The sequence below is a fragment of the Alosa alosa genome, chromosome 14 (genome assembly GCF_017589495.1).
Source record: "Alosa alosa isolate M-15738 ecotype Scorff River chromosome 14, AALO_Geno_1.1, whole genome shotgun sequence".
NCBI classification, from domain to species: domain Eukaryota; kingdom Metazoa; phylum Chordata; class Actinopteri; order Clupeiformes; family Clupeidae; genus Alosa; species Alosa alosa.
The window spans coordinates 2,891,085-2,917,489 of NC_063202.1; the positions used below are offsets into that span (position 1 = coordinate 2,891,085).

The following is a 26,405-nucleotide window of genomic DNA, read 5'->3' on the forward strand; positions in this document are numbered from 1 at the left end:
ACAGTTATTCTACACAGTAGGAATGGTTCATTATGTGTGTGTGTGGGGGGGTTCATTATGACCTGAGGTAAGTGAATAGTGCTAAAGATGCAATTGTCTGGAAACACAAATATTTCTCCAATACCCTTGTTTGTTTTTCCATTCTTATCCAGACCTGGAAATTACTAAAGTCAAATTCCATACTTTTCCAGGTTTTCCATACTGCGTAGGAACCCTGGGAGAGATACAAGCTACTCCTGTACTGCATGTCCAAAAGGTGAAATGGCAAAAAGGTGTGTGTGTGTGTGTGTGTGTGTGTGGGGGGATAAATAATTCTTAATGTTTGTCAGACTGGCACCGTATACTAGGCAATAAATACATGTACCGGTAGTAAAAAGATTTTGCCCGAGTAAAGAATTCCTCTGCATCTGGAAAATATGCTCCAGTACAAAAGATCTTAATCATGTAAACTGTGTGAGTTTTATCAACAGCACAATGTTGAGATTCTGGCCAGGTGCTTCTCTCTGATGCCGACCAGCTGCATATTTCCACAAGTGTGTTTTGTTTTTGAGTAATTTGGTGAAAATGACTGAATTTACATTCTTGTCTTCCTCCTACAGAGAATTCATTAGGTGGATGACATGCTGTCCTTCCTGATCCTGCCGCTGTGATATGAGTTGATAGAAGTAGTGAGTTAGTGAGTGTGTGTGTGTGTGTGTGTGTACACGCATGTGAATGTGTGTATGAGTGTGTCTGTGTGCTCACTCCGGTAACAAAGTACACACCTGGCACCCCATGACCACTGACAGCCTGGAAGCAGCAGGCGTACAGAGATGAGGAGACGAGAGAAATGAGCCGCACTGCCTTATGGGTAAATCCAAGGAGAAGAAAGTGGGGAGAGAACGAGAGTACCTGAGCCCATCGCTTACGCAGTGACAGGTGTGTTTGTCTGGGGCAGAAGTGGAGGTGGTGGCAGGAAAGGCCCCTTCAGCCCTTTGCAGTACCATGGGCCCAGGATGGATGAGGCTCTCCTGTGGGACTAAATTAATACTGGGGCCCAGAGTGGAGCGGAGTGAATTGCTTTTAGACCAATGTCCTCCCACAGAGCTAGTCAACACAGGGTTACCCCCACCAGGGCCCCGGTGGCAATATGGGGGCAATCTGCTGCCACGTCAGGGGGCAGGTGCATCACAGCAGAACCAGGGGCTCCTCATCATCAGTGGCTCCCAGTGGCTCCATCTCCCTCCCTGGCAGGGCAGAGGACAGAAGCGGGAGGGGTTCTGAGTTGTCGCTATCCTTTATTACAAATCTGTGGATTTGCCTGTTTCTGTTTGTAATTGGATACAAGTGTAGAATGATGTTTAAAATTATGCAGTATCTGCATCAGTTGTGAGTAACCAGGTGATAGATGATGGAAGGCCCAAAGAGGACCAAAGTCAACACGCAATGTCAACCTTTAGAAGGGAATCACATTGCCCAGCAGCAAGCAGCAGATTTCCTATTGTTTGCTATGGTTTGGCAGCGGCAGTGTTCCGCTATCAAACAATCGGAGCGATGAACTTGGCTCAACTTTCAAAGTGTAACGTGAGGTTCATCAATTGTCAGTTTAGGCAACAGAACATAGACCGTTGGGGTAATGAAATAGAATTTCATTACACCAACACCAACAAGCACAAATACCTTGATGGTGGAATATGATGATGCTCCTTCTCTGTAGATCATTCCTCAAAACAAACTAGATCAGCAGCAAACAGATACTGGACATCATGACCCAGGCTGCAGTCTCTCTCTTTCTCTCTGTGCAACTGACTGAGTGAAAACATGTTTCCCATACCATCTAGGGGTCTTTAGGTGTACAGTGGTGGAGAGGGACACTGTAAAGACGGACCAAGTTATCGCTTGGCAAGACAGCCTACTGGAGGAGGTCACCTCGGACATGAACCGCAAGGCCACACATCCGGTTCCACGCATGACTTGTGTCGCTAGGGATGCAGAAGCAAGCGCAGCGTATGGCAGTGCACAATAGAAACCCAGCGGAACTAATGGCCACTTACACACAAAGTGTTAGTGAAAGAAAACTCAGCGCCTGCAGGCATCGAGAGAGGGCAAGCAACCCAACCCCCCCACCGCCTCCACACATACACTACTCCTTTGACCTGACAAGCCAAGAAAAAGAGAGAGGGAGGTAGAGAGAGAGAGAGAGAGAGAGACAGACCTAATGAAAAAAACTATAAGAGAGAAGACATGAGCAAGAAGAAAGAAAGAAAAAAAGACAGAAAGAAAGAAAGAAATCAAGGAGAGGGAGAGAGAGTGAGAGAGAGAGTGAAAGAGAGAGAGAGAAGATGCCTGGGGCCAGGCCCTGCACCTCCTCAGAATCGCTGCACACAGATCTTCTGCATGATTCAGTGCAGCAGGGCAGCTCAGGATCACAATAATGTACTGCATATTCGGCATGTGCTAAGACACGAACGCATTCACACTCACACACACACACACACATACACAGTGTGTGGGCTAAGGTTGTCCCTGCTGATCCCTTTATGGTAATGGTGATATGGAGAAATGTTCTTTAACAAAGTGCTAACAAGCTCCCCTGGTTACTTGACGAACCAGGTCAGAGAAAATTCACCCAGAAAAGGTTTGAAGTGACATGATCTCAGCTCTTCATTAACATGCGAGGGTCCCATCAATCACATAACAACGCCCCATTCAACTGATGAGGAGATGCTGTTTAAAATGACGCATGCTGCAATTTGTGTGAGGCTTAAACAATGCAATGACATTCCAAGATGTGACGGTCTTTAATTGACCTAGTAAATGGGTCATGTAAAATCTTTGAACCGTGATCAACCTCCCACCCAAAAATAGCCTGCAGATAATGCCAGACAGACACCACTCCACTTGAAGAGCAAAGAGATAACAAGCTGACACCTTCCCATCCAGTGCACCTCAAAGACTCCCTTGCCTTTAAATATGGTTTAAGGGAGCAAACTGACTGATATTGCATGTTGTGACCAGAAAATGTCATCAGCTAGAAGCTCCAGCCACTATCAGCTCAGCAGCCCTAGACTGGCCAAAAAGAGGAGAGAGCGAGGGAGAGAGAGAGAGAGCGAGGGAGAGAGAGAGACAGAGCGAGGGAGAGAGAGACAGAGCGAGGGAGAGAGAGAGACAGAACGAGGGAGAGAGAGGCGGAGAAAAAAGAGAGAAAGAGCACTCTCCTCTTGCCCTGGGCAGAAGGCACATGCTGACCCCCACCCCCTACTTCTACCCCTCCATCCCCTTCTTCTACCCCTCCATCCCCTTCTTTTCTGTGCCCATCTCTCTCACCGCCCCTTCCATCAACCCCACCCCACCCCCACCTGCCAACAGCCGCCCCTCCTCCGGCGCCCTGGGGGCCTTCGCTCCCGCAGTGTCAGGGGGGGCCTTCAGTCCTCTGTGTTGACAAAGCAGCTGGCCTTCAGAAGACACTTCAAACCCCCTGCTCAATCTTCAGGCCCTCTGCACCACACCCGATGAAAACACAGAACTCTGGTGTCAGTCACACTCCATCAGAGGACCTAATGGGGACACAGGCAAATCACACACACACAATGTACACAATATCAAAAAATACCAGATACATCTTAGGAATAACAAAGCAAACCTTCTCATGTGGATTTAAGATATGAACAAAAAGAAAAAGAAAAAAAAATAAGATATAAAATAAAAAAAACTATTTCTAACAAAAAGAACAAAAATGCATCCAATAGATATTTTTGAAACTAGACATATGTTTTTACAGTCCTACAGCCACAGTTAATGAGTACACAAATCACAATTACACTCCAGGCAATCTCACAGTGTGCTGTGTGCCAAAAGATGAATAACAAAAGTGGCATGATATCATATTCTGACAAAACCCACAAAACTCAGCCATACAAATGCACCAATGGCCTATTTTATGATACCCGGAAAATCTATAAAGTGAACCTTAGTGGGGCCTTTTGAATATTATTCTGTTATTTAAATATGATTCTGTTTGTAATTAACTGGAAGCTTAAATGTCAAAAACAATGGAAAAGCTCAAGTCCAATGTAACACCTTTGACACTTTGACAGGCCTACAGGTAACAAAGACTGTAAATTAGCTGCACTGCCATCTGACTCCACCAGATGTCAATCTTTGAACAGGAATTTACCTGCTTACAAATAATGGCGAGGACCTCTGATGAGCTTCAGGCATTAGGCATAAGTCATTAGGCATTAGCCTTCTATCCAGGCAGTGAGTCGGCCTGATATCTAGTAAAGCTCTTTACTAGAGAGTAAAAACCCATTTTACTTGCTGCTTTCATCGACCCACGTTGACTCAAATCCTCCTCGTGAAATAAATGACTCCTATGTTTCGTTCGCCTGGCTGGTTGAAGAGAGCACTTATGAACATCATGCCAGAACTTAACAAGTGAAACAGCAGATGAGGCACAAGCGCCCTGCGGATGCGCAAACATCAACAACCTAATTTGACATAATCTAAAAATGGCAGCACGCAGTTAGGCCTAGACTCTTTTAACTGAAAGAGAAAATATCTAGTAATGAATTCCAGATCTGCAATATTACCTCTATCGCGCATAATAACGAAGCAAGTGAGAGGAGAGGTTAGAGGGAAGCTGGTGCTGGGTGCTTGAGGACCCACCTGATGCACCAACTCAAGGCCCTGTGAGATTCGGAAGCAAAGCGGATCGGTTGGCGTTAAACCATTGTTTTAAAAGACACCGCCAGTCAAAACTGTCATTTGAACGGGGCTTTTTGAAGTGCGCTCAAAAAAACAAACAAATGGGACTTCAGAGAGTTTGTCACCGAGTCGTTTCATCTCAGGAACTAGGTTGCGTCAAAAAGGCGGGAAGCAAAGGCATTGCAAAACAGGTATCTCGGTGCCTTCATGTGCAGTTTTGTCAAACTTCATCGTGAACATTGAACACTTGAGGGAATCGCTGTACTCGTTAAAGAGGTACGTATTGCTATGCAGCACATCCCCGTATATTCTAATAATAAACAGGCGCCCGCATGCTGTTTCTGAAATAATGAACAATAGGCCTATCCATCACTGCAGCATTAGAGACACCCAACCACATCAGACGGAATGGCAAATGAACAGGGAAGTGGGGCGCTTGAGTTGAGCAACGACACTGCGCTTGCGTATCACTGAAATAACTTGTGGTGGATATGTTCCCAAAAACTCTCAATTTCCCGGTCTTCCCTATCCATTTGATATTGATTGGTTACTGTCTTAATAAGATAAATGGACACTTGATGCCATGGAGTGAATGTTAATATTGATCTGAATGTTTGTAGACCTACAAGCTGTAATCAAACTGGTCCTTTTGAGAAATTCAGTAGGCCTGTCGGTGCTATGTGCATCAGCTTTTCTGACTATTTGAAGGCTGGTAAGTAACTTGAGGAGTTGTCCTCAGTGGACAAGATTAAACTGAAACTAACATGTTCACAAGTTCTATCAAATAAGTTTAAAAACTCCAGTCAGTAAGATTCACTCTCATCATCGGTCTGTGTGTGTGTGTGTGTAGACATTTCAGCAATTCATATTAAGTTAACTTGTGAATTGTTATGCAGAACATTTGAAAAGTTTATATCAAAACAGCTGCAAAATAATTTGATGCCTTATATTAGATTATATTATACATACTTCAATACTAGTATAACACATTTAGAGTAAATGGTAATCCAATGTGAAATCCTTTATGCCAAAACTTGTCTTGTTATTTTCCTATGTAGAAATGTAACACCCATACAAATGTGGGATTTTGTTTGTTTTTCAACCTGGAGTGCAGCTGGACTCTTCACACTTTTTGCTTCATCCAAGCATGTTGTGAGTTGTAATCAGGACCCTGTTAGCAGATTCCCAAAACATTATTCACAGAACTCTCTCAATCCAAATAAATATATTATATTTAACTATGCATGTGCCATCTGAAAGCATTCCTAAAGTAACCATTATTTGGCCGATTCCTAGTAAAAATATTAAAGGCGAAATCCCCGATACTAATCTAATGCACTTAATGTCAAATTAAACAAATTCCTCCTTATGGTTCTCTAGTTGTTCCTTTCTATGCTTGTGGTAGAACAAATAGGTGTTCTGAAACAGTTTGCATGCTGGTTTTGTAAATGGGAAACAAACATAATGGCTTGAACTGAGCCATCCCAGGTAATCCACACACTGTACAAAACATAGGGACATCATTTAATTGTTGCGCTCAAACATTAACAGCTTTTCGGAAAACAAACAAAAAATCACAGACTGTATCTATAAGGTAACTGAGAAAGGGAAGCCTGAGGGTATCATTAGTACCAGTAGCACTGATATACGATGAAAGCATCTGGATATTTGCTTATTCCACATCACATTATTTCCAGTTTCAACTTAACATGGCACACAACATCCACCAGATGGTGGTGACGAGCACAGGAAATAAATCTGAACGGAATTGATGACTGTGGAAGAGAATGCTCCTACCACATAATATGTGTTGTTGCACTCAACTGTCCAGGATCATTTAATGAGAGGAAAAGGAGAAACAGTCCCTCATGTGCATCATTCTCATTGATAAATGCCAGCTTGGACCATCACTTGTAGAATATAGACAATATTACAAAGAAATCATAGCTGGTGCTCTGTGCAAACTTGCACCAAAATTATTTGGACAGCCTGAAAAGACTGATCAAACTTGAACTAAGGTTAGGCAGGTGCACTCATACAAAAAGGTTGACAGCTAAATGAGATGGGTAAATATTCTGCCAGAACATATTCGGTCACTTTAGGCAGATGAAAATACCGTATACAGACAGACAGACACAACCAGATCAGATCAGACTAAACATGGAACAGTTCCTGACTCATCCGATGCAGAACTGACCCATCCCAGAGCTGGTTGGCTGGTGGGAAGTCTGTGTTATGTTGGAGGAGGCCAGAAAAGCGGGACAGTGTTTTGCTTGGGTGAAACGAATGCATAAAAGCCAGCAGATAATCTAAGTGTGGCTCAAGAGGAAGATCAAAGCGACACTCCTGTCTGGGGGCCCTGGAGGTTAACCGCTGACAAAATGACAAAAAGAAAATGACAAAAGGAAGGCATCTTCTCTGTCTGTGGAACCGCGGCATCACCACAGAGAAAAGGTGATGAGCAGATGTACTTTTCTGTTCCGTGGCAGCTGCATGGACATTACATCCTGATTCTGAGTTTCAATTCATAGAGGAGAGCTTTTCTTGGTTATTTCATTTACAGGTTGAATGCTCTCTTCCTGCATAGTTACAGAGATTGAGCTGAAGATAACCGTATAGAACTAAAACATAATCAGCAGTCATTGCTAAATTAAAAAGGAAAGAAAGGGGGAAAAAGAACCTTATTGAGGAATTCCTCCTAGGGTGTATGCTGCAACTCTTCTTGCTTTGTGGGTGTACAGAATAGCTCAACACATGTAAGTGGTTGTGAGGAGCTGTAACAGGATATGGTGAGATTACCATGGGGCAAACATGTCACTGGTAAAGCGGCTGTGCACACAGAATAAACAGCATGGTCCAGTTACATGCTTTGGAGAGCTGGCAAAGGCAGCCATATATAAACAGCATTCTCCATTTCCTGGCATGGAGAATACAGGAGCACACATTTACTAACATTTCAAATGCACTAGAAGCCCATGTGCAACTGAATCGTATTCATTCAAATACATCCTCAGGAAGCACAGAGTAAGGCAAATTGGATTGCCTCTGCCAGTCTAGGAAGATGGAGTGTTATATATATATATATATATATATATTACTTTAGAAAACATGCAGACCGATGTTTTAATAGAATCGTCATGGGCAGCATTCACACATTTAACCTAAAATACAACATTAAGCGCTGCAGTAAATAAAGGCATTAGGTACAATTTATTACTTAGTAAGAAATAGTAGCAGCATTTAAAAATATAACCCTAGAAAGAGATTAGTGCCATGTGGCAGACTTTGACACGACGGTCTCGGCATAACTATTAATGACACCTGCCTTCAAGGCCCTAGGCAAAGTTATTATTCTTATAGGGTCATGCATTAATGCATACTCTTCATTAACATACACACTCTCAAAAGGCCTCGCAAATCCTGACAGATTTTCTCTTCTGCTGTTGTATTTTTAGTAGGTATTCTTCAAACCTCAGTCGAAGGTGATGTGGAGCAGTTGCAGGATGCCTTTAATTGAAAAAAAAAAAAAAACCCGCTACCCTTAATACAGGGCATATTCAGATAAATATAATGAACGCTATACAGGCTACTGCTGCCCATACTGTAGTAGCTTATCTGTTCATGTAGAATATATATCTGCCAGATATTATTATGATATCCTTCCGTAATAAGAGGGATAGGGTCTATTATGCAGATTTCTCACTTAAGTGCATGAAATCAATTTGTCAAGGACAGCATGGCGTGTAACACTGACTGAGATCCAGGACAAAATAATTAGGCTAGAATCCCACATGTCAAAACATCACAGTCTGCAATGATAATAACATGGGACTTCATTCACTGACTGGTAAAATACGGAGTATGTAGCCTACAGTGCTCTTATTGATTGTTAACATCAAATAAAATGTCGCATGATCACCATGTGTGTCTCCGCCATAATAGTGTCAGGCGAACAGATATTTGATCACAAAAAACGGCACATGTCAACGGAGCTTGTGTAGAGTGAACTATATACTACCTCCCGAAAACACCTTGCCACCAAATCTGACAGGCCGACCCGTCATGACGTTTTTGTGGCATTCAGCTCCGGTGCTGACCTAGTTCTCTGTCTCCTTTTCACTTCAGACACTCCGCTTAAATCCATAAATTAAGGAAATTAACTGATGGGGCCCGGGGCAACTTTGTAAGCTATTTAAATCTTTAAATTTACAACATCTTCTGCATAGTTCATGTAATTGAACTAACTCGGGGCTTGTTACTTTAATGAGAAAAAAAATATCCAGCCTTCCCCTCCAGTTTGTACTGCCGAAGACAACAAATCTAAGCCCAAGGGCGAGTTCTCTGCCCTCTGAGCCGGGGTGCTTTCCAAAGGCTCCCTCTCCGAGGACCACGCAGGGACATTCTATGTGCCTTTCCACTTGTCACTTGCGGAGAGCCAACCATTCCGAGCTATGTTCCAGGTGCAATCATTTTAAAGTATTTTAAGTTGTCTGACAACCAACTGGGATGTATTTAAGCATATTAAATCATGCTCGCTGTCCTAACAAAAAGGGGAAAGAACATCTGCCGGCTGCACATGAGAATGTCAGACTGACCATTCATCTGTTCACACACTGGTAGGCGCCAAACATCAAGAAACAAAACCCAAGGAACAGCTGCCTGCATCTGAGAATACAGTAATTACGGGGCTCAATGTAACATCAATTATTCACAGTTATTTACACGCAAATAAACAAACAAGCAAATAAATAAATAATCACCGTCCTATCCGAGCACCTGAGTAAGAGACAGGAAACGACAAAACATCTCTTTTAGGAAGATCAAATATATTTTATATTTCAGATATTGTTGTGTAATGCAAAGTACATTACATTTTACTACGATCCTGCATTTCGTTTTAATTAAATGTATCTTTGAGGTAAAAAGATGCAATCGTTGAACTAGGAGCAGCTTCCCTGTTTGCATAGGAAATCTTCACGGCAGACATCTCCATCTAGCCGTGTGCTATAATTGAAATGGCGCGTTTGGCTCGAGGCGGGTTGTGAGGGCGCTTTTTGCAATAGCAGAATGCATGTCGATAGACGTCATTTGGTTTTAATGGCCTACAGGAAATTTGGCGTTACAATTCGGGACATTAGCGAGGGAGAGGAAGGACAGGAAAAATCTCTGCGTGAAAACTATTGAAGAATATCTGTAAATGCAACATCTTTTTATTTATATACACTTTATCAACAAGTTATAGGCTACTGCGCCTGAATAATCGCTTTAGAAGTAGAGAGCAGGGAAGAGAGAATGAGAGATAGAGAAGGAGAGGAAGCATGCCCTGTTTTACTTATTTAGAGAATGAAAATGTATGCCTTGCTGAAAATGCCTAGGGAAATATTACATCAGACGAAATGACAATGATTAAAATCTGAATTTTTTTCCTTCTCTAAGTCTATTGAGCGACGTGACACTTGCCTGATACTGAACAGCGTCAAACCGTTATCCCCTGCAAACCCGAACTTTAAACCGTTACGAGCGCTGATCTATTTTTACTTTGGCGGAAAATACGAAAAACATAACACTAATGACTTGGTGTTATCGTTGTCACCGTCTTGGGAACAGTGAGAGAATATCACGTTTTCATCTTAAAAATTAGCCTGGGCGCAGAGCAGGGCTGAGCTAATTGTAGCCTAATCCTTGCCCCAGAGGCGTTTGGGCAGCCCGGAGCAAGAATTCTTTTTTAGCTCGGCTCTCTTATTTAGAGACGGATTATTGGCTTTCTTCTTCTCATAACAGACCCGGCAGATTCATTTTAGCAAAAAGACGGTCAAGAAGCTAAAATACGCAGCAGGATCCGACCAGACGAAATATAGTATTTAGAAATAAGAACAGAAAAGGGGGAAGGAGAGATCTCTTCTATGTTCAAGGTAAGAATGCTGCTTGCTTCCTGTGCCGCTTTTGTGGAAAGTGCTTGGTCTGAACAAGTCAAGCCAACACAAGCTATAGATCTTTAAAGCCACAGCGACCCTTTTTAATCAATGTATCACTGCCAGATTCACATGTTTTAATACAGTTTGAGGACATTTTCTGGTCTTCGCAGGAAGAGAATAGATAGGCTCGTCTCAAGGAATGCTTGTGTATTGGATCGCACTAGTTTAAGGAAACTTGGGGCATTTGAAAGGGAGAACGCAACCTTCAACTGGCACCGATTGAATCTGGCTGGGATATCTTCGGACTCCTACAATGTTTGAAACGGTACGCTTAATTTCATCTCCACCTAAAGATTTTTGGCATGAATATCTAGATTAGTTGTAGAATATTTAATTGATCAGAAATTATTTTCACATGGGGCATGGTAGATGATTACTACGTTCGCCCGCAAGGATGATGGTGTGCGTAGTCTACTGAATTGTGTGAGATAAACCGAGGATACAGTCGACAGACCTTACTCTTGCCGCGATACATCATGGCTATATTTGTCTGTAAAACACACCGCTTCAAAATCGTGTAATATCGCATCTTGCTTACAGTAGCCTATTTTATGTCGGCGTCTGAGTAAGACGCCATATTGTGTAATTATCAGAATTTAGGCTACCCGTGGGCACCAGCGCAAAGTATGCTGAAGAGGGCAAAAGTGAGGAAATTACATATTTGTTCTGTTTTGCATCGTGTTGATGTTTGGCGATGTGTTAAATATTGGTAAAGATAGATTGAAATTAATGTGTCGCATGGCATCCTTGTCAGAGTACAATTGCCGTTTTTGAAATACAAATGTTACTATCGGAATGTCCGCTAGTTGATAGCCTACAGTAAGCTACACTTCGCCCTGAGAAGTGAAATGATTGCTTGAGATGTTATTTTTTATTGAAACGGTGTTAACGTGCTTACAGTGTAGCCCGGGCTATCTGTGAAACTTGTGTGATGCTCTCTGGCACTCATCGGTTACAATATGCGATGTGATGTTACATACGTCAAAAATCCGGTCAGTGGGAGACCCACAATACAGACAGCAAGGGAGCAGATGTCAGAGCTGATCTCATTAAAACGAGCCAATGGTCCTTCACTTTCAGTGGTTGTGTTTTTTTCTGTGAACGACTCGAGAGCAAGATCATTCAGCGTGGTGCTTTCTCACTTTGAAAATGAAGAGATGTTAGACCAGAGTATCTGTCCTGATTTCATTGTGGCTCTCCTTGTCAGTGCCTGTCATTAATGACATATGTCATTCACTCCTCTCGGGTTATGGTGACTCGACATGGTAGCCACAGTGGATTTCGGAGTTTCTGTGTTAACTATCGAAAACTTGAACTGCACTGTACTAGTGTGGTATTTGTATTTTATTTTTGTGTATGCATCTTTGCAGGAGGCCTCTCTCTCTCTCTCTCTCTCTCTCTGTATGTGTGTGTGTCAGAGTGTGTCTTGTGCATTCCTGCTAACATTCATATCAGAGGGCTATTGGTTACTAGGCCCCGTGGCTATATGAAGAGGTGGGAGAGCTTCATACGCCTAAAACTTCTCAAGTCTTTTGAAGTCGTTCTTTCACTGGGATCTGAAATGTCTCACCCAGCGTGTGTATTAAATGAACATTATTCCTGGAGGCTTCGTGCGCAGAGGCAACACCCTGGAAAATTCTGTAGTCTTTCAGCAGTCTTTGCCCAGGGCTTTTCGCCCTAAGCGAAAGAGTTGAATGGAGCCCTAACAACCGCCTTCTGTTTACCTTTTATGGTTAAAATAACCGCTTCGCAAATGAGGGAGTGCATGGAGAAACTAGTCGATGAAATCCTTTTCAACTCTTAGCAAATCCCTTTCTCGGCGTCTATGCAAATAAACTCTGTTTTTTTCCTTTCTGAAATCACAGTCTCTTTTAAACGCCGCTGGGTGCGAGATGGTCTTTCAGTATAATAAACATCATATATCCTAACTTAAACGCGACAGCCTATATTTAAATGATTCCAGTTAGGCTTAACTAATTAACTCTATGGAACCATCAAACGAATGAAAGTAGGGTTCTGTCATGAACATGCGTAATGTGGTTCCAAGGAGGGTCACTGAAACTGCACATATTTGCCACTTTACAAGTGTGCAATAGCGAGGTGGACAGTGAGGCCCTGACTCGATTGTTGTTCGTCTAATGAGAAGAATATTGCTGGCATAGTTGGTGCCAAACTTTGAAATTAGATTACTGAAACATTGCTTTCAACAGCGAAGTAACCCATAGAAGCAATAGCAAATGAAAAGTGACCAAATACCATTTATGATTTCAGATTTGTGTCGGGTACAAACTACCTTCTGATATGGCCTCAATGCTTTTAGGCAAATCAGCCCAAAATAAATTTGCGTCAAACTATCATGAACTTATTTATTCTACTAATGAGGCCAGTACACCTGTGTTAACCAACATAACACACCGTGAAAATGTTTCAATGGATGCGTTTTAAGAAGTTGTTTCGGATGTATTTGTTAAATTTGGAACATAACGAGCGCGTGTGTCTTATGGGGGCCTCTAGGTCACAAAATGCCCCAAACTCTGAATTCTCAGATCGGTTGTTCACGTGTCTGGGAATATCATGTCTAACACATAACACGACCTTTAATTAGACTACTGCAGTTTGTTTTTGTCCCCCTAGAGGCTGACACCTAGCATTCCTCTCTCTGTATCGCTAATAAGCATCCTCCTATCCTCCCCTCAGGTAATATGAATGAAGAGATGCAAACATACTTAATTAGAGCTGTGGCAATAATTTGTAAGCTAAATATGCGAACGGGCAGATGTGGAAGCGATCTGATTTGAGTCAGGACTGCAGTCACACTTAAGGTGGGAGATGGTAGCATTCTCTGGAGTCGCATCATACTTATAACCATGGCTTTCGCATTTACTTGCTTTCAGGAAGGAAGAAGCATGTCACGTCTGTCTTTGACCCGGTCCCCGGTATCTCCTCTGGCTTCGCAAGGGATCCCACTCCCGGCGCAGCTCACTAAAGCGAATGCACCGGTGCACATTGACGTTGGTGGACACATGTACACCAGTAGTCTGGCCACTCTTACCAAATACCCAGACTCCAGGTAAGGATACATTCTCCTTATTATGCATGCTATGTGGACCAGTGTCTGTTGCTTTAGAAGAGTGCTCGGACTTGTTTGCCTAAATGTTATGTGATATTTCGTCTTGGAACATAGTTGTGTATGGTTTATACGATCACTACACTGAGTAGGCTAATGGAAATAATTAATTCGTTATATTTGGATAAATACCACAACTTTACCTGTTTACATTTTAAGGCATATGGCCTGATTAGAATATTAGTTTGATAAACATTTGTCTTTATTTTAGAAAACTCCTGCTAGCAGTGACAGTGACTTAATCTATAGAAAACACCACAACTTCTTAGGTATTCGTGGACTTTTAACTATGCTTACTGGATGCTTTTTGTTCAGTGATGTCACATTTGAAATGTTATGTTGGTTATACTTTGTACAGTCACTAGCTGAGAGAGTGTCTTTAAGGTCAAAGTAATTTTCTCATTATCAGTCTGTCACATCCTCAAAAACAATTCTAGCCTTTTAAAGATTTAGGAATCTCCCTTGCTGTATAATGTCTAAGGCTGAGTAGTTGATATTGCTTTATCTCACTCTCTATTTAATGTACAGTTGTGACGTGGATATTGATAAGAAGCTTTCTTAAAATTATTGTTTGTGTGCTATAGCCTACTTTAAGAAATACATTTACATTGAGTTATAAGATGTTTTGATGTTCTGAACATTACGTGGTACATTTCATGTTCCCAAGTAAAGTTTGTACTGAAGATTAAACATCCTCACCTGTTCTAACAAGATGGAGAGGAGTTAGAGGGGTACCTTTGTTGAATTGTTTACAGTATTTACTTTTATTTACTTTTGTTTACAGTATTTACTACTGTCTTATTTACTTTTGTTTACAGTATTTACTTTTGTTTACAGTATTTACTACTGTCACCATGACACCCTCCAAAAGTTTGAGGAGTTATGTGGGATTTATTGCAAGACTGGACAAGAAATCTGTATTCTCTGCCTGCTGTCGGAAGAGGCACAGAGGTTAAATCTGCCCTCCACTCCCCAATATGCGTAACAACCTAAGGGGCCAAGCTATCTATGGCTGACAGTAAATAATAAATGTTGCCATTCTATTGAAGTTATCTCAATGATAAACAGCCATGTAAATGGACAGCTTTTTCAGGGTTAAAGAGAATAGGTGTGTATATGCCAAACGTGTATATGTTGCAGATGGAAAGTTTAACCTTAAGTTAGTCCCACTAACTTGCCAGTAAGTGCAAGTCATCTCAGTCTGTTTATGCTTTAACTCAACTCTTGGATGCACACACGCACACACACATTCACGCACGCACGCACACACGCACGCACACACACAAACACACAATGCAGGCACAGGCCAGCCCAGAAATACTTCCTCCTCCAGCAGTGACAGGATGGCAGTGTGGAAGCTCGACTTCTCTCTGCCTGCTCTGAGTGAGCCCTGAGGGCAGCTCTTTCCAGTGGAGCCAGTGAAGGAGGAGCCATTTGTGTGAATTAGGATAATGGCTGACAGAAAGCTAAACAATTATGGAGCGATAGCCGCACTATACACGCACAAGAGCAACATAAGCTACAAAAGAGAGTAAAGACACACACTTACACAGACACACACACACACACACACACTTGTACACACACGCACACACTTGTACACACACCACACACCACACACACACTCACACTCACACCACACCACACACACACCACACACACACACACATACACCACACACATACATACATACATACACACACACACACACACACTCTCACACACACACACACACACACACAACCTCAGCTTTCACCCAATGCCGAATGTCACAGATGTGTCGAGCAAGAAGGGGAGTTAGAGAATTTTAAGTCGATGATTTCTTTTAATAGATTGCCTGCTGAATAATGCAATGGGGGAAGAGAAACTTAGTCTAGTAACTAATGTTGGGCCATTTGTCTTCCTCGCCACTCTCTGCGGATTAAAGGACAAGGGTCATGAAACATTGATGCGCTCTGCTCGCAGACACTTCCTCAACGGCGCCACCCGCCTGTGTCTGTGGGACGTGTAACATGGTGCAGATCGACGCGTGACACCACTGGCTAATGAATCCCTCCTCTCCTTCTCTCTCTCTCTCTCTCTCTCTCTCTCCTCTCTCTCTCTCTCCTCTCTCTCTCTCTCTTCTCCCTCCTCTCCTTCTCTCTCTCTCTCCTCTCTCTCTCTCTCTCCTCTCTCTCTCTCTCTCTCTCCTCTTCTCCTCTCTCTCTCTCCTCTCTCTCTCTCTCTCTCTCTCTCTCTCTCTCTCTCTCCTCTCTCTCTCTCTCTCTCCTCTCTCTCTCTCTCCTCTCTCTCTCTCTCTCTCTTCTCCCTCCTCTCCTTCTCTCTCTCTCTCTTCTCCCTCCTCTCCTTCTCTCTCTCTCTCTTCTCCCTCCTCTCCTTCTCTCTCTCTCTCCTCTCTCTCTCTCTCTCTTCTCCCTCCTCTCCTTCTCTCTCTCTCTCTCCTCTCTCTCTCTCTCTCTCTCTCTCTCTCTTCTCCCTCCTCTCCTTCTCTCTCTCTCTCTCTCCTCTCTCTCTCTCTCTCTCTCTCCTCTCTCTCTCTCTCTCTCTATCCTCTATTCTCTCTCTCTCTCTCTCTCTCCTCTCTCTCTCTCTCCTCTCTCTCTCTCTCTCTCTCTCTCTCTCTCTCTCTCTCTCTTCTCCCTCCTCTCCTTCTCTCTCTCTCTCTCTCTTCTCCCTCCTCTCCTTCTCTCTCTCTCTCTCTCTCTTCTCCCTCCTCTCCTTCTCTCTCTCTCTCTTCTCCCTCCTCTCCTTCTCTCTCTCTCTCCTCTCCTTCTCTCTCTCCTCTCCCTCCTCTCCTTCTCTCTCTCCTCTCTCTCTCTCTCCTCTCTCTCTCTCTCTCTCCTCTCTCTCTCTCTCTCTCTCTCCTCTCCCTCCTCTCCTTCTCTCTCTCCTCTCTCTCCTCTTCTCTTCTCCCTCCTCTCCTTCTCTCTCTCTCTCTCCTCTCTCTCTCTCTCTCTCCTCTCTCTCTCTCTCTCTCTCTTCTCCCTCCTCTCCTTCTCTCTCTCTCTCTCTCTCCTCTCTCTCTCTCTCTTCTCCCTCCTCTCCTTCTCTCTCTCTCTCCTCTCTCTCTCTCTCTCTCTCTTCACTATTTCAATGAAGCCATGACATGATCTGGAGCTGGCTCGGATGACATGTGCCATTTAGACAATCGCTCACTGGCGTCTTTTATCAGGGAAAAAGTTCGGATCTGCTCCAAAAACGTCCAAAAGTTGATTTATGAGATGTCTGTCTGTCCGTCTGTCTGTCGAACACCATTTGGTTCTCAGCAGGATGGCAGTGATTTTATCACAGTAATATTTAGAAGTGGTGCCTACGAGACAGGTGCGGTTTGTTAGGTGCTCAGGCACAGATGTTGTACACTCATTACTGATGAGCTAGTATCTTTAGGTCTCAGAGCCTCTGCGGAATCGTAGTTTTTCTCCGGTATGTGGCCCATCAGTGTCTGTGTCTAGTCAGCTCCTGTCCCTCAGTGCAGTCAGCTACTATCAGTGGATTAGGCTTCCACTCCACCCGCACGGCGCTGTGATCTCAGTAAAAGCGAGAGGAGCGGCCCACAGTGTGTACCTGGCTGTCTCAGTGTGCAGTGCCCGTGAAGGCAGCGGAAGTCAGGTGCGCTCGGGCAGGCCTGTCAGATTTCATCGGGAATCAATCAGGGAGCGAGGCGTGGGGGCCACAGCCCTCGCCGAGGCACTTGACCTCCCCTGCACCGGTGGCACTCAGCGGCACGGTGCTGTGGGCAGAGGCTGAGGTGGGCAGAGGCTGACGATGTGTGTGTGTGTGTGTGTGTGTGTGTGTGTGTGTGTGGGTCTGGGAGATGCCTACCTACCGCCCCGCTGTCTCCGCACAGCACCATCGGGACGGGAGATCTGAGAGCCCAGGCTGTCCTTCAGAAAAGACTCCCACGCTGCTCCTCTCCCACCCTTTCTCTCTCTATCTCTCTGTTTTCACTATTCTATTCTATCTTTTTATCACTCATCCTCGTTATCTATCTCTTTATCATTCTAGCTCTATTGCTCTCTTTTGCCTTTTGTCTTCTCTTTCTTTCTTGCTGTCTCTCTTTGACTTTCTCTCCCACCCTGTTTCTCTTCGATACCCTCCCTCCCTCCCTCTCTCTCTCTCTCTCTCTCTCTCTCTCTCTCTCTCTCTCTCTCTCTTTCTCCTCCTCTCCCCTCCTCTCCCTTCTCTCTCTCTCTCCCTCTCTCTCCCTCCCTCCCTCTCTCTCTCTCTCTCTCTCTCTTCTCCCTCCTCTCCCTTCTCTCTCTCTCTCTCTCTCTCTCTCTCTTCTCCCTCCTCTCCCTTCTCTCTCTCCCTCTCTCTCTCTCCCTCCCTCTCTCTCTCTCCCTCTCCTTAACTGTCTTTCTGTCTCTGTGAAGCAGCAGACTGCATGGTGTGCTCCTCTACTCTACCTGTCTGACATGACAGAGACAAAGCGTGTTGAGAGGGGGGCCTCTTACTGCAGGTGCTGAGGGGCTAGAGCCGGTGATTTACCGAAAGGAGAGAGGGAGAGAGAGGAGAGAGAGAGAGAGAGAGAGGAGGTGTATGGAGGGAGGAAACAAGAGAGAGAGAGAGCGAGAGGTGGGAAAGAGATGGGAGAGGAGGGAGAGGGAAGGAGGGAGAGAGGATGAGAGAGACGGAGGAGAGAGGGAGAGACGGAGGAGAGAGGGAGAGAACAGAAAGAAAAGAAAAACAGGCAGCATTTTAATTGCTTTTTAAAAAAGTGGAGATGAAAAACAGAGGTAGCCTGGAGGGGTATGGTGAAATTCTAGCTGGAAGAATTGCAAGACCATATGAGAAAGGAACACCCCGGGCACAACAGGGAGATGAGTATTGGTTTTTTATAAAGCATTTTGCATCGATTTCCAGAGAAAAAAACAGAGAGGGGGAGAGAGAGAGGGGAGAAGAAAGGGAGGGAAAGATTGATAGAGTGGAGGGAGAGGAGGGGAGAGGAAGAAGGAAGAAGAGGGTGAGATGGAAAGAAAGAGAGCATCTTAGCAAAAAAGAGGAAAAGTATGCACACAGAATGATAGCACTAAGCGTCCCCTCTTCATAATGGGATTCCCTGTGCACCTGATGAGGTTTTGGGATATGGGGGACCTGTGCATTTACAAGGCGGCGGGATTGCCATGGAAATTCCGCCTCATTCGTCGCAGAGATTTAGACATAAAAGTCACCACAGCTGTGTGCATTAAGACCCCTGCAGGAGATCCCCTGCCGCTGGCTAGTAGTACTCCTGCCGCTGACTAGTAGGACTCCTGCAACAGCTCTGACAAGCGTCAGGCGGAAAAAATGAAGCTTCTGTGAATTTCACTTCCTTCTGATTTTTCCTTTTCTCTTGTGGGTCGACTGCACTTGTTTGACCTTAAAGCCTCTTGCCATGATTAAAGGGGAGATTACATCAAAAAGACGCTAACAGCCGGGGCCTCCCGTGGCAAGAGAGACGTGTCGGGATAGTGCGCGGACGAGAGGAAGATACTTGACATATGTAAAGATTACGAGTATAGATTCCTCTCGCTTACAGCCCCTGAAAGCAAAACCCTCCTCCAGACGTACAGTACAAATAAGACATGTGTCACGACAAAGCAGGCATTAGTGTTTCCGATTGCTCATACATACAGACCCATGTTTCCCGTGGAGCATGAAAGGAAGGGTGATATGAGGGGTACACACTATGCCATTGTGATTTGTTAACACGCACACACACACACATACACACATACATACATACATACATACATACATACACACACACATACACACATACATACATACATACTGTACATACATACACACATACATACACACATACATACATACAAAGTACCGTAGTCTTAACAAATGCCTTTTATCGGTTGTATAATGAGGACATACATTTACTAAGGGTAGCACAGGCTTTATCAGAGCTGATTGCGTAGTGCTTATGTGACTAGTTTTATGTTGGATCGGTCCATCCAGCCCCTTATAGCAGGTGACTCAGGAACCTATTAGAATGGAACACACTTTGTCTGGAGTGGAACTGAAACGTATGGAGAGAAAATATGTCCTTCTCTCTCTTCTCCCACTAAAATAGTGGAACTGAAACGTATGGGGAGAAAATATGTCCTTCTCTCTCTTCTCCCACTAAAATAGTGGAACTGAAACGTATGGGGAGAAAATATGTCCTTCTCTCTATTCTCCCACTAAAGTAGTGGAACTGAAACGTATGGGGAGAAAATATGTCCTTCTCTCTATTCTCCCACTAAAGTAGTGGCGGAATGTGGGGGCAGTCTATTGTATCTGTAGGCGAGACGAAGTCGCAGGGCAATGAAAGCTTACAGATTACTGCAATTTCCAGCCGAGGCCTTGATGAGCCTCAGCAGCGAACATCACAGCCAGGCTCTCAGTCATCGTTACGCTCGCACGGCAATTTGGAGAGGTCAGGTGCGGACGGCGGGGAAAACAGGTGTCCTATTACGCCCGAGTTCAGTCAATAATTCATAGCAACTCTCGCTGTCCTCCTGCATTCTAATGGGGAAAGGCCCTCACAGGCTGAGAAAGGCAGAGATATGAGCTTCAAATCCAGGTCCAGAAAATGGGAAGTCCTACTCAGTATTCCATGCCAACCACCCAGATATTATAACATTTTTTGTGAACCACAAGATAATGAACAGATCAGGGAAGAAACTGAGCAACTAATTGGCTAAATCAGCTGGGTCAGTGAATGGCTGCGACATGGCTGCCGGATCAGTCTAGTTTGGCCTAACGGAAACAAATGGATACTGGGTTCCCCTCCCTGACAAAACGTGCCAGGGAAGGGAATATGTTTAGATATTTGCATGTAAAGATATTTGTATGGCCATCTTGATTGGATACCTCAGACAAAGCATTGGTTGTATTAAACGCAGGCAGCTCGTTTTCTGCTCCATGACTATCTGCGAGAGGCACACTTGATTGCCGAAAGTTTTTTCCATAATGGGGACATGGGGAGACGGCAGATTTTTTGCAGAACCCAAATCCTGCACGGTGCCGGTTGGGTTAATCTTTCCCCCAAAGGAAAGGACACTTCAAATAGGTTTACCAAGCAGCGGAAATGTGCCCTGAGCTTTTTTGTTTCAACCCCGGATGCTAATAGTAATGCTTGTCGGGCTTGGGCACTAATAATATTCAAAAAAATAAATGGAGGGTAATTGTTTTGCGCAACGGAAAGGGGAAGCCGGCTTCTCATTCCATTACGTGTGTTTGCGTTTTAATTTTCAGAATCAGCCGGCTGTTTAATGGCACGGAGCCTATTGTCCTGGACAGCTTGAAGCAGCACTACTTCATCGATCGGGACGGCGAGATCTTCCGGTACATTCTCAGCTTCCTCAGGACCTGCAAGCTGCTCCTACCTGATGACTTCAAGGTAAATGAGATGAAATTACACCTTTTTTTGGTAACCCCCCCCTCCCCCCTTCCACACACACACACACACACACACACACACACACCTCTTTTTCACTCTTTTCTTTTTAAGAGAAAGTTCACGGATACATGAACACTCCACAGGAGAGACACAGTGAGTCATGCAGGTGTCGCTATCGCAGGGGAGGATAGCAGGCATGCCTAGTGTGGAAGGTGGCATGAGGAAGTTGGGAGTTTGCCATTGTTCAGGTGTTTTTGAAGTTAGATATTCTCTTTTGTGGTGGCAGGTACCTTGTGCTGAAGTACACTGGAAATGACACTATAAAAGACAGATGAAGTAAGCACCTACTACTGAAGCTGGATATACAACAGAGCTGCAATTAACTGTAGAAAGCTTCATTTGAGGATCAGTTTGTGATCAGTTGCAGCTTCTTCACACCACTGTAACTCAGTATTATCATTATGACTTGGCAAGCTCACAGATGTTCTGTAAACATTGACTGAGCGTTGACAACACGAGCAACCGTTTGGCTTTGGAATGGGAACAGGAGGTGACAATGACACTTGTGATGAATCTCAGCTCCATAAGATAAAATGGCACACATTTGTATCTATAATGCTGTCCAACCCAATAGAATGTTTTATTTTGAAGGAGATATGAGGGTTCAAACACCGCTTGACTCACATTCCCTCCTAAAGCTGAGAAGGGCCGAGCCGAGGCCCAGTGCTCAGAGAGAGCCGTTTGTGCTGTGAGTGGCAGGGCCTGGAGCTGTGCTCTCCCTCCCTTCCCAAAAAGTTTTCTAGAGTGGGCTGTTCAGGTGAACCAGTCCCTCAACATCTCCTCCTCATCCTCCTCCTCCTCCTCCTTCTCCTCCTCCTTCTCCTCCTCCTCCTTATCCTCCTCTCCAACCTGTGTGTCAGTTTTGACAGTCCAGCCCAGAGTAGTAATGATTTGCCTGGTCTGGTGGACTGCCCTGGTTGGCAAGAAACAGGATCTATCCATCAATCTATCCATCTATCTATCTATCTATCTATCTATCTATCTATCCATCTATCCATCTATCTGTCCGCACTCTTTGTTTCATGCACTCCTGCACACTCACCCACACCTAAAGAGACACACTCACACTCCTCTCACATGTGTGGACACGCACACACTGCACACCTTTTTCTCTACTCTGTCTCTCTTTTGTAAATACATACACTCTCACACATATGCATGCGTGCACTCACACACAAACATACATACACACACACACAGTCACAGTCACACACGCATACAGTCACACACACACACACACACACACACACACACACACACACACACACTGCTGTTGTAAGTGGGCCGATTAGCTCAGTGTGGCTGCACACACCTGCCCCCTGCCTCCCTGGCTGCATGAGGACGCTGGCGTGCTCACTGCTCGGCTAAACACACTAACCTGGGCTCAGCGTGCCGCTGCCTGCACACCCTCACTATCTGTGTGCTGCTGTCTGGATGTGTGTGTGCATGTGTGTGTGTGTGTGTGTATGTGTGCGTGTGTGTGTGTGTGTGTGTGTGTGTGTGTTAGATAATCTATGTGTGCTGCTATCTAGATGCATTATGTGTGTGTGTGTGTGTTGGAGTATCTGTGTGTGCTGTTTGCTGGATGGACATGTGCATAAGTTTTTGTATATTTGTATGGATGTGTGTGTGTGTGTGTGTGTGTGTGTGTGTGTGTGGGTGTGTATGTGTGTGTGTGTGTGTGTGTAAATGAGAGAAAGTGTGTGAGAGAGAGTGTGTATGTATGCTGTGTAGGTAGTTTTGGGTACCTGTGTTTCTATGTTGTGTGCGTGTGTTTGTGTGTGTATTTGCTTTGTATGTGCTGTGTTGTGACAATCCAGTATGTGTATGTGTACTGTGCACCAGCATAGTGTGTCCTGTGTATGCTGTATGCATGTGTGTGTGAGTGTTTGCATGTACATATTTGTCGTATGATGTTAAGTCCTCCATGTGTATTGCTATGGGCATCTGTATTTGTGTGTGTGTGTGTGTGTGTGTGTGTTATCCACTCCGGAGGTGAGCAGAAAATGTATGTTGAATCAGGTGTTAGCATGATGTCTGATGGGACACCTCTGTGGCGCGGTGTGTTTGGAGACGCAGACGCAGTCAGAGAGACTCAGTGGGGAGAGCAGGCAGGGAACAGGCCGCGAGGCTCAAATTCAAATCGGGGATGGGGTTTGGCAAGCAGCCTCAAGGGCATTTTTCTGAAGGAGGTTTTGCGTTTTGGCTTTTTTTTCTCCCTATTTCTTCCCTTTCACACACTCTTTGTTTGCCAAGAGAACAGCAACAAGGACAACAACAGAAGAAAAAGGGGTGGATTTCAACAAAAAAAAAAAAGGAGAGAAAATAAAAAAAGAAAGAAATAGGGGGAAAATAGGAGAAAGAGAGTAGAGAAAGAGAAGTAGAGAAAGGCAGCGTGGCGTTTCAGCTCATTACCCCTCCCCTCCTCCTCCCCAATCACATTCGGTTGATCCTCGTACCTTTCAATTTGCATGAACGGGGGAAAAACATGCAAATGGTGCCTGACGGAATGGAGCATGTCCTTATCTGTACGGCATCACGCCTGCAACGGCCCCGGGCACCGATCTGCTGTGCTGGCAGCCATGGCGCTGTGTGTTTTACTAAATCAATGTGAAAGTCAGGGAAGAATGGAATAAATCTCCTCCCTGAATCTCATCGCATACATCAGACGGCCTGATTCACTCACTCACTCACTCACTCACTCACTCACTCACTCAGAAACCAAATGATTTTCTTTTACATTTGCGTTTCCTTTCATTTGCAAGGAGGGGGGGATTTCTTTTTAAAAATGCATTTTCACAATCTGTGCTTTTTGTTTGGTTTTGTGAATGCAAATATTTGATTTGCCTTTCACTTTGCACCTCTGGAATCCGCTGTTGTTGGTGGTGTGTGTGTGTGGTGTAGCCGTTGTTGCATTGCTTTCAGATGCAGGCGGCTATCATTGGTGCAGTGGTTGAGATTGTCATGGCGGAGCGGTTGTGTGGTATTTGAGGCCGACCCCTCGGCGAGCCTTTGGTGCTCATGTCTGGCTGAGAGAGGAGAGGAGAGGAGAGGAGAGGAGAGGAGAGGAGAGGAGCAGAGAGAAAGAGGGATGGGTGAATGGAGGGCATTAAGCTGTGAGTGCATTTGGTGAACGGCTGGTGACCTCCTGTTTTTACTGTTTTGACTGCTTCTGAGAGAAGAGGCTCCCTCTTTTTTGGGCATGTTGGATGGATCAAGACATGCTCCTCTCTCTCTGTCTCCCTCTTTCACTCATTGTCTCTGTCTCTCTCTCATCCCCTCATTCTCTCTCTCTTTCACTCTCTCTTTCTGCCTCCATCGTTCCCTCTCACTCGGAGATGCTTTGCCTTGCCAGTGGGCGATCAGGTCAGATCATTATTTCGGTGCTCAACCGGCCCTGTCTGGACGCTAGACCGTGATTGTGTAGGAATCGTCTGCGGGAGCCTGGCAGGCTGGCAGCAACCAAGACAAAGCTGCTGGGATGAGACCTCCTTTTCGTTTCCCTCCCCCTCTCTCCCTCTCGCTCTCTCTCTCTCACTCTCTCACTCTTCCTCCTCTTCCCAGTCTCAGGCAGGAGTACAGTGTTGTTTTGTGTGCGGCGGTGCTCAGGATGACTAAAGTGCCTCGCAGACAGAGCCCTGTTAAAAACATATCCATCCGCACCGCGACTGCAGACCTGGGAAGGATGGAGAGGAGAGCGCCCCGGAGCGCAACATCTCTGTATGAGTTTTGTCAGCAGCTGTGTGGAGGAAAAGAGAGAGAGAGAGAGAGAGAGAGGAGACAGAGAGAGAGAGAGAGAGAGAGAGAGAGAGAGAGAGATGGAGACAGAGAGAGAGAGATGGAGACAGAGAGAGAGAGAGATGGAGAGAGAGAGAGATGGAGACAGAGAGAGAGAGAGAGAGAGAGAGAGAGACAGAGAGAGAGATATGGAGACAGAGAGAGAGAGAGAGATGGAGACAGAGAGAGAGAAGCAAAAGAAAAAAACAAATGGGAAAAAAGGTACAGCAAAGAAGAGAGACCAAATGTACCATAGCGTTTTCACTTCACGTTCAAGTAATGTTAAACATTAGAACATCTGCTTGGTGTGGTTTATTTATTTTTTTAAACTCGCTTGGCTCACTGGCCAGCGAACGTCCAGTTTGTGAGGGTCCTCCACAGGACTTTTTTTTTTTGCAGTTAGCGAGGCTCAGTCAGCGGTCACGTTCTCGGGGTGCGAGCGGCTGCTCGGGGCTGGTCGGGGCTGTTTGAGAGACGGCAGTGGAGGTGCAGTTAATGAACACACCAGCAGCGGCGGCGGCGGCGGCCTGCCTGGAGTTTCACACCCAGCGGAGCTCAGGGAAGGCGCAGGAAGGTGCAGGAAAAGCCTTTATAGCTTCGTCACCCCGGCGGCCACAGCACCCTTAGCCAGTGATGATGCAGTCCTTCTGAAACTCCTTCTCTGCCCCACTCTTCGTTAGCTGTATCCCCCCCTACACACACACACACACACACACACACTTACACTCACACACACACACACACACACACACACACACACACACACACACACACTCACACTCACTCACACTCACACTCGCACACACTCTTTCTCTCTCTCTCACACACACACACACATGCACTGCTTGTCATCCACCCTCTTTCTCTGCCACTACTGACAGGTTCAGACTCAACTGTTCTCTCTTATTTTCCGAAATAGATAATATTTGTTATGCTGTTTCTTTCTTTAAAAAAAAAAAGAAGCCATCTGGTTGAAGTTAGAATGTGTGATGGTTGTGGAGTGACATGGCAGACAAAGCTAGCTAGCCCAGCTCCCCCCACCTCCACACCTTCCCTCAGGCCAAACCTGGCTTTGGCAGAAACAGGGTCATTGATTGCCTCAAATAACATGGCGCCTTTTGTGCACTGAAAGCTGTGCACGTATCCTGTGTGTGATTAAGCTGTGATGATAGTACAGGTGGAGGCCCATGGTTTTGATTAACACGTTCAGTGTAGGAAATAATCAGTGCCATGAGTGTGCATAGCAGTAGGCAACAGACGGACATGCATTTGCATCTCCACCAAGCACCACTGAACACACAGAATGCATTCAATTAGCGCTAGCTTGGTGTCCTTGCATGCACTCACACAAACGCACATACACACACTCTCACACAAACACACATACTAACAAATTCACACA

At 44.9% G+C, this 26,405-nt stretch overlaps 1 protein-coding gene across 3 annotated transcripts in view; it reads left to right on the top strand.

Moving 5' to 3' along the window:
* Positions 1-9,725: 9,725 nt before the first annotated feature.
* LOC125307516 (BTB/POZ domain-containing protein kctd15) overlaps positions 9,726-26,405 on the top strand; it is a 28,657-nt gene continuing 11,977 nt past the window's right edge. The window contains exons 1-4 of one of the 3 annotated variants that reach the window (XM_048263537.1): positions 9,726-10,598; positions 10,772-10,926; positions 13,556-13,731; positions 21,022-21,166. In XM_048263537.1, the coding sequence (XP_048119494.1) occupies positions 10,915-10,926; positions 13,556-13,731; positions 21,022-21,166 (333 nt within the window). In that variant the 5' untranslated portion in view covers positions 9,726-10,598; positions 10,772-10,914. The other 2 variants (XM_048263538.1, XM_048263535.1) reach the window with 2 other exon arrangements.